The sequence below is a fragment of the Orycteropus afer genome, unplaced genomic scaffold (assembly GCF_000298275.1).
Source record: "Orycteropus afer afer isolate SDZICR_OR568_19922 unplaced genomic scaffold, OryAfe1.0 scaffold00184, whole genome shotgun sequence".
NCBI classification, from domain to species: Eukaryota; Metazoa; Chordata; class Mammalia; order Tubulidentata; family Orycteropodidae; genus Orycteropus; species Orycteropus afer.
Genome location: NW_006921771.1, coordinates 5,858,596 through 5,866,779, shown reverse-complemented (window position 1 = coordinate 5,866,779; position 8,184 = coordinate 5,858,596). Strand labels below are relative to the sequence as shown.

The following is an 8,184-nucleotide window of genomic DNA, read 5'->3' as shown; positions in this document are numbered from 1 at the left end:
AAAAATCTACTGGAACTAATTGACAGATTTAGCATAATAGCAGGATACAAGATCAACATACAAAAATCAGTTGGATTCCTCTACACCAGCAAAGAAATTGATGAAAAAGAAATAAGGAAATCAATACCATTTATGATAACTACTCCCCCCCAAAAAAATAAATAAATAAAATACTTGGGAATAAATCTTACCAGGGACACAAGACCTGTACGAAGAAAACTATAAAAGACTACTTCAAGAAACCATAAGAGATCTACATGAATGGAAGAGCATACCATGCTTGTGGATAGGAAGATTGAACATTGTGAAAATATCAATTCTACCCAAAGCAATGTACACATTTAATCGAATCTGAATCCATATCCCATCAACATTCTTTTAGGATATGGAAAAACCAATCACTAACTGTATGGAAAGGAAGGAGACCTCAGCTAAGCAAAGCACTATTGAAGAAGAACAAAGTAGGAGGCCTCATACTCCCAGATCTTAAAACCTACTATACAGCTACAGTAGTCAAAACTGCCTGGTATTGATACAATGACAGACACAGACCTACGGAACAGAATTGAGAACCCAGAAATATATCCCTTGACCTATGGTCAGCTGATCTTTCACAAAGAGCTGGGGGAAAAGATTGTCTGTTTAATAAATGGTGCTGGCAAAACTGGATATCCATTTGCAGAAAAATGGAACAAGATCTGTACCTCACACCATACACAAAAACTAACTCCAGATGGATTGAAGACTTAAATGTGAAGCCTAAAACTATAAAGTTCCTCAAGGAAAATCTAGGGACAAATTTAGGGGCCCTAAAATATTGCATAAATAGACTCTCAAGCATAACCTAAAATGCACAAACAGCAGAAGAGAAACTAGATGAATGAGACCTTCTAAAAATTAAATTTTTATATTCTTCCAAAGACTTCTCCAAAAGAGTCAAAAGAGAACCATCAGATTGAGAAAAAATATTTGGCAATGACATATTTGATAAGGGACTTATCTCTAGAACTTAAAGAAAATTCCAGCACCTCAACAACAAAAAGACAAATAATGCATTAAAAAATGGGGAAAAGACATGAATAGACACTTCATCAAGGAGGATATTCAGGTGGCCAACAAACATATGAAGAAGTGCTCACAATCATTAGCCACTAGAGAGATGCAAATCAAAACCACAATGAGATACGATCTTGCCCCAGCACTAGTAGCAAAGTTCCACAAGACAGAAAATAACAAATGTTGGCGAGAATGTGGAGTTTGGCACTTTGTGGGACTGTAAAATGATTCCACAACCACTGTGGAGAACAGTATGGTGATTCCTTAAAAAGTTGTAATTAGAAATACCATTTGACCCAGCCATTCCATTACTAGGTATATATCCTAAAGAAGTGAGAGCCAGGACAAGAACAGATATCTGCACACCCATATTCATTGCAGCATTATTTACAATACCCAAAAGATGGAAACAAGCTAGGTGCCTATCAACACAAGAATGGATAAACAAACTATGGTACATACACACAATGAATACTATGCAACTCTAAAGAATAATGTAGTATCTACAAAACACCGCATTACGTGGATGAAGTTAGAGGACATTATGCTGATTGAAATAAGTCAATCACATAAGGACAAATATTGTATTAGTCTGTTATTATAAGAAGTCAAAGTTTATGTATGGAATCCAATTTTCTTTTTTGGTTAAGGGGGAGTGGTGGGAGGAGATGGAGGGATCACTGTTAGATAGGTAGAGATAAGTATTGATTTGGGTGAAGAGAAGGGCAATATACCAAATGTAAGTAATCAATACAGTGGCATTGAGGAAGAGGAAGTCATAGAGCGGTGTGTGGGAGGTACAGACAGCAAAGATGAACCCTTTTGCACATACAGTACTGCGTTGTCAGTGAGGGCAAACATTGATCTACGGGTGGATAGATGTGTGGACAGGCTGAACTATTAGGTCTGTCCATCCAGGGACAGTGTGCCCAAAACCACGTATAGGATTGGCAGACAATGTTTCTACAAGTGTATTTGTATGTTCTGTAAGAATTTCCAGGTATAAAGTAGAGCTGATGAGGAGCAAGGTTGTAGTCACTTCTTGACCACAGCCAGCTACCCAGAGGGGGGGCGGAAGAATGTCCTGATGAAGCAGTAAAAATTATCAATTTTATTAAATACTCATACATATTTTAAAATATTTTATGTAATAAGTGAGAAATACATATAAAGCCACTCTGCTGGATGCCAACATATGATGATTATTTTGAGAAAAAGCCATTGCAGATTGAGTTGTAAGCTGAATGAACTAGCTGCTTTTTTTTTTTTCATGGAACACTATTTTCACTCGAAAGAATTTTTGACATTCAAACTAAGCTTATTTAGAATAAAGTATTTGACAGGCATTTTCTCAAAAGTGAATGATATAAATGTAGTACTTTCAAAAAAACAATTTATATATTGACTGCTAATGATAAACTTTGAACTTTCAAGTCAAAAATTAGAGTTTTGGAAATCTTGTACCCATCACCATGAGCCTGAACGCTTCCTAGATCCTTCAACTTATTTTTAATGATATTGGTAATTGTGTTGATAAATATGATCTTTTTTTTATAGTATATAATAAAATGTGTAAACATTGAGAAGATTTAGATAATTAAATGATTCAATATTTTCTTTTTAAAATTTTTATTGTGATTTGGGTGAAAGTTTACAGAGCAAATTCGCTTTCCATACAGCAGCTCACATACACTTTGTCTCATGACATTGACTGCAATTTCCCACAATGCAACAGGTCTCCTCCCACTTCCTCCCCATAGTTACCTCTTCTCTGTGTCCTTCCCCCCCATGCACTCCTGCCTCCAGATCTGAATGATCCAATATTTTCAAAAAGAGTAATGAGTGATGACACTCATTACCCCTGGATAAACAATTCTCTCAAAATGCAAAATAAACCAAAAGATATTAATTTAAAAGAATATGAAACATTCTGATTCAGATTCCACTTTGAAACTACCATTTGTCTAGCTTTGGTGTAGTATCAGAGAAGAACATCCACAATTCTCTTAAAAAGTCATTTAAATATTCCTCTTTCCAACTACATATCTGTACGAAGGTGACTTTTCTTCACGTACTTCAACCAAACCAACGTGTTCCAACAATTTCAATATAGAAACAGATATGGGAATCCAGTTGTCTTATATTAAGCCAGACAGTAAAGATAATTGTAAAAATTTGTACCAGTCATTTATTTGACTACATTTTTTTAAAAAAATAGTTATTCATCATTAAAATATGTTATTTGTGTTAACACATAATGATTTATTTTTGTTCATTTTAAATGAATGAATTAATACATATTTTGAAAATTTCTGTTTTAATTTCTAATATGATAAATATAATCAGTAGATGTAATTAATCCACATAAACAAAAGATCCTTGGAGTGCTTAATAATTTTGTGAAAGAGTATAAAGAATGTCCTGAAACCAGTAGTTTGAGAAGTGCTGCACCATTTTATACACTTACTCTGCTGACTCCTTGTCCTTACGCACAATGATCTGCTCTCTCCTTCAGTTCTGCGTCTGGGAACTGGCTCAGGTTTGGAAACTAAGCAAGAATTTGTGACTTTCTTTTGACACAGTGAATTTAGCCATCTGCTCATTCATTCTTTGTCATTTTTAATTTTGTGTTTTAAGAAATACATTCATTGACTGACCATCTCTTCTCCCTAGGAACAGCATATCCTGTTGGCCATGTTTGTTAGCTCTCTGTGGGGGCTTTTGTGGTTGCCATCCTGACCTTGCTGTGTATTACAGTTAAACCTCAGACCTGGCCTCTGCTGCTCTGAGATCCTAGTTTCCTCATTGCTATAGGGAGCCCAGCTCTGTAACAGCATCTTCTCATGTCAGTAATTAGACCTCAAAGGACAGCCACCATTGAGATTCTGAGCCATATTAATGTTCCAGATGACAATGCGTTCCTAATAACCCTGGGAAAACTGACTATCCTCTAGACTTGGAGAAACACAATCAGCTGGTCAGTTTTCTATTCACACAGAGTGGAACCATTCTTTCACACTCATTTTTTTGAGCCTTTTGATCTCAGTCCATCATAGCAACCTAGTACCACTGTTTCATTAATGTGGGCCATCAGTTTTTCCAATCTTCCAAAACTGTACCAGCAGTGTATTAAACCTGTACATTGAATCTTTCCCAGGATATCAAATCCTGTGTCATAGAAAAGTGTTGCATATCAAAACTCTTTCCAATTACTAACTAGAAGGCTGGCAGTTCAAACCAGCCACTCCTCGGAAGGTTGGCTGGGCAATCTACTTCTGTATTGATACTGCCTTGGAAACTCAAGGAGGGGTCGCTATGAGTTGGGTCCGACTCAACAGCACCTAACAACAACAACAACAAAATTCAAATATCTGGGTCTTTATGTTTAGGTTTGTTAATGGAGGTTGGTATAGTTTTGTGATTGATAAGTGGTGGTGGGGTAATAGATTTTGATTTGAGTAATTTGGATAATTGATTAGTTTTTAATAGTGATGTTGTGTGTATAGTTTATGAAGATTACGCTGGTGGTTCTTTTTTATGTAACTATGGAAGTTGAGTGAAGGCTATAGCAGGGTGATCCCTGTTTATTAGTGCATTTATTGTTATTGAGATTACTCGGGGTCTTTAAAGGGACCTGAGGATTCCAGTGGAAATCAACACGAGGAAAGAGAGGAAGTAGAATTTAATTAGGCCTTTTTGGTTGGAAGTTAGTAGAGAAGTTAAGAGGTTTGTGGATGTGATGCTGTGGATATCCGGGTATCTTCATCCAACCTCTCAGAGTTCCAGTCCTCCTAGCCTGACTTTGGCATAGAAGACTTGCTGAGCACAAGAATTCAGCCTTTAGAATTTTGTCACTCTTACAGTTAAGTCTTGTCTTCCTTCTGCCAGCAGGAGATGATTGTCTCTTTAAATGTGCCTGAGATGGTCCTCTGACTTTCATAATTTTCCTTAAATTGCTGTTTATTAAATCTGGATATTTCATTTCTGACTCTATGGATATATGGTGCTTAGAAACAGCTACTCAACCCATGGTTTCATGGTCAAATTTGCCTAATGCCTCTGACAGTGAACAAGGTAATGCAGCCTTTCCCACCTGTATCCCAACCAAGTTGCACTGTCGATGCTCTACTGCTGTTGAGTTGATTCCATGCTATTGCAACCCTATAGGAAAGAGTAATACTGTCCCATAGGGTTTGAAAGGTTGTAAATCTTTATGGAATGAGATTACCACATCTTTCTACTACAGAGTGGCTGGTGTTTCTGAACTACTGACCTTTCGTTTAGCAGCTATGTGCTTATCCACTGTGCTACCAGGGCTCTTAAGGCATGTCAGGGACTGTCAATACTCCATCAGCAACAGTGATGGAGTCTTCATTGCTGTCAAACCAGCAAGGAATACAATTTGAGGATTCTCATCTTTGAAGACTACTTCCCATCACCATTCCCAATTCCAATTGTTTGAAGTCAGGTTCCCTAGAAGCAAAGGCTGAGAGGTATTCTTGTGCAAGTGATTTATTGAGGAAGTGCTCTAAGCAGAAAGGGAAGCATGATAGGGCATGTGAAAAAACAACTAAGCAAAGGATGAATCAGCTTGAGTCTCTTCACTTTGAGCAACCAAGTTCATTATCACAGGTTGTTAATGACTCTTCTTCCAATTCTGATACTACATTCTTCTTCATGTAGTATAACTTCTCAGATTATTTGCAGTGAATGAATAAAACCCTGACACATACCTTTCCTAATTTTAAACCATGTGTATACCCTTGTTCTGTTTGAGCAACTACCCCTTGGTCTATATACAGGTTCCATATGAGCACAATTAAGTCTTCTGGAATTCCGATTCTTTGAAATGTTATCTATAATTTGTTATGATCCACACAATCTTTTCCACAAGTGATAATCTGAGATTTACTCCTTAATAACATTCCTTAACAGTAAATTCCATCTCAGAATTTGCTTCCAAGAAGACACAACCAATAGCAATCCACTTTAAATTTCATGGAGTTCATCTTCTATCTATCCTTCCATTCATTCATCCATCTATAGTTGCACACTAACTGTTTCTGAAGCCAACCTTACAACTCAAATATATTGTCCTTTTCAATAATGCTTCTTAATGTCATAATATCTATACTACACTAGTAGTCTTGTGTTAAGTTTAGCTAGTTTCTAAAAATGTAAATTAAACACGAAATTTTTAAGCATACTAGCATACTTTATGATCAAAATCACTAAATGTAGCTGCTATTGAATTTGCTAAATAAATTTATGAAAACATCAGAATTGATTTCAACAAATTATCGCCAGGGGGCAGAAGAGTATGACTTTAATGTAAACAGTTGCTTGGAGACAAAGGTAGATTTGTTAATTTAAACAAAACAGACAGAAGTATGAACTTGTAATGATGACCACCTGGAAAAAAGAGTGAGTGAAGAGATGAATAAATTTCAGAATGGTTAGGAGTTTGAGATGCACTGGAGAAAAGACAGAGTTAAAAACTGAATAGCTAAGCAGACATGAGCCACATAGCCAAGAGAAAGATTTTGTAGCAAGATTTCCTGGGCTTAAATCCTGGCTCCAGCACTAATTACCTGTGTAACTTTGGGTAAGTTGCTTAAGCTGTCTAGCCTCAGTTACTTCATCTGTAAAATGAGGATAAAAATGATATTTACTTCATAGGATTTTTGAGAATATTAAATGAGGTAATATTCATAAAGTACCTAGAACAATATCTGGCTGTGAAGCTAAGGGCTTGACAAATGTTACGTACTATTGATGTGGCCAATGAGGTCTAAAATTTATATGTAACAAAATATAAAATATAGTTACTAATTCCTCTGCTCTGATTTTGCTTTTTTATTTGCTATTACACACTTATTTTATTTTCAGACATCTATTTCTAAATTTTTCTTTTTTCATAATCTGTAAATATATTGGAAAGTAATGCCTAACTCTCATTGATATATTTTTTTTTAAATAAGCTTTGAAGGAAAATTTTCAAGGTAAATATGAATGTAATGGTAGGATACAGAAACTAAAAACACACATTTTGTGAGATTTTTTTTTAAAGTTACTGGTCAGGCCATTTCATGATTGTGAAGGAGGAAGATCCAGGATTTCAGCTGAATTATCAGAGCATGGGTCAAGGAAGATTACTGGAAGGTGAATTGGGAAATAGAGATTTAGCACATGACCAGATGAGTAACCATTTAAAGCCATCATGTGTTGGATTAGCTCTTCTGCTATAATAGATTTGATTTGAACCTCTAACCATATTTTCTTGGGGGCACAGAGGAAGTAAACAAAAGAGTAGACTCTTGTGGATAAAGAGTGGAACACTGATTTTACCTCCACAGTGCAGATGGATGCTAAGGCTCCTGGGAAATTTCAGTTCTTTAGTGTGGGAAGATGTGCATTTTGCAGGAGTGCAATAGCTGAATATGGACTCCGTACAACCTTGGGAGCCTTTGAGTCCCTCGAAATTCTTCAGACTATTGCTCTTCCACTTTTGTGAAGTTGTCACATTTTTAGTACTTGAGTAGCAGTAAGACAGAGTAGATTGAGGGAACTGGGACTAAAAGTTTAAGTAGTATGTTTGCAAGTATTTGTGTCTATGTATGTGTGTGTGCACATCTGTGTGTGTGTCTGTATGGAAAAGTAAGTCAGGCCAGATGTCTAAGCTAGAGAGGCTACTCAAAGTAAAGATACCAAGGTAAATAACTATTGACTAATTTTTACAAGATATATATCCAAAAAATTCAGCACACGTAAAAGTGGCAGGCAGGTACTAGAGTTCTAAGCAGCCAACAGGTGAAGGAGCAGGAAATGGTACTGGCAAACAGAGGATCCAGACAACAAGGGATCAGGAATCAACATCTGCATAGTCTGAACAGTAAATATGCAAGATTCATACACAGCTTCTCGGTAACGAGGAAGGGTCTCAAGCACAAGACTGCAACAGCTTCTTCATAACTGATTTCGTTTTGTGGCTAAATCTGAATCTGATATTCCAGACAAAGAAATACAGCTGCCTGGAAGAAGTTTAGTTCAACAAGGATGTATGGGCAGATTTCTAAATTTTGGGACACTACTTAATTATGGCATAAACTCTAATTTACAGGTTTACAG

At 36.4% G+C, this 8,184-nt stretch overlaps 1 protein-coding gene across 1 annotated transcript in view; it reads left to right on the top strand.

Annotated features, from left to right (window-relative positions):
- LOC103202550 (cell surface glycoprotein CD200 receptor 1-like) overlaps positions 1-7,570 on the top strand; it is a 97,566-nt gene extending 89,996 nt beyond the window's left edge. The window contains exon 5 of the mRNA XM_007947448.1: positions 7,413-7,570. Coding sequence (XP_007945639.1) covers positions 7,413-7,570 — 158 coding nt within the window. The remainder of the gene's footprint in view (positions 1-7,412) is intronic.
- Positions 7,571-8,184: the final 614 nt, after the last annotated feature.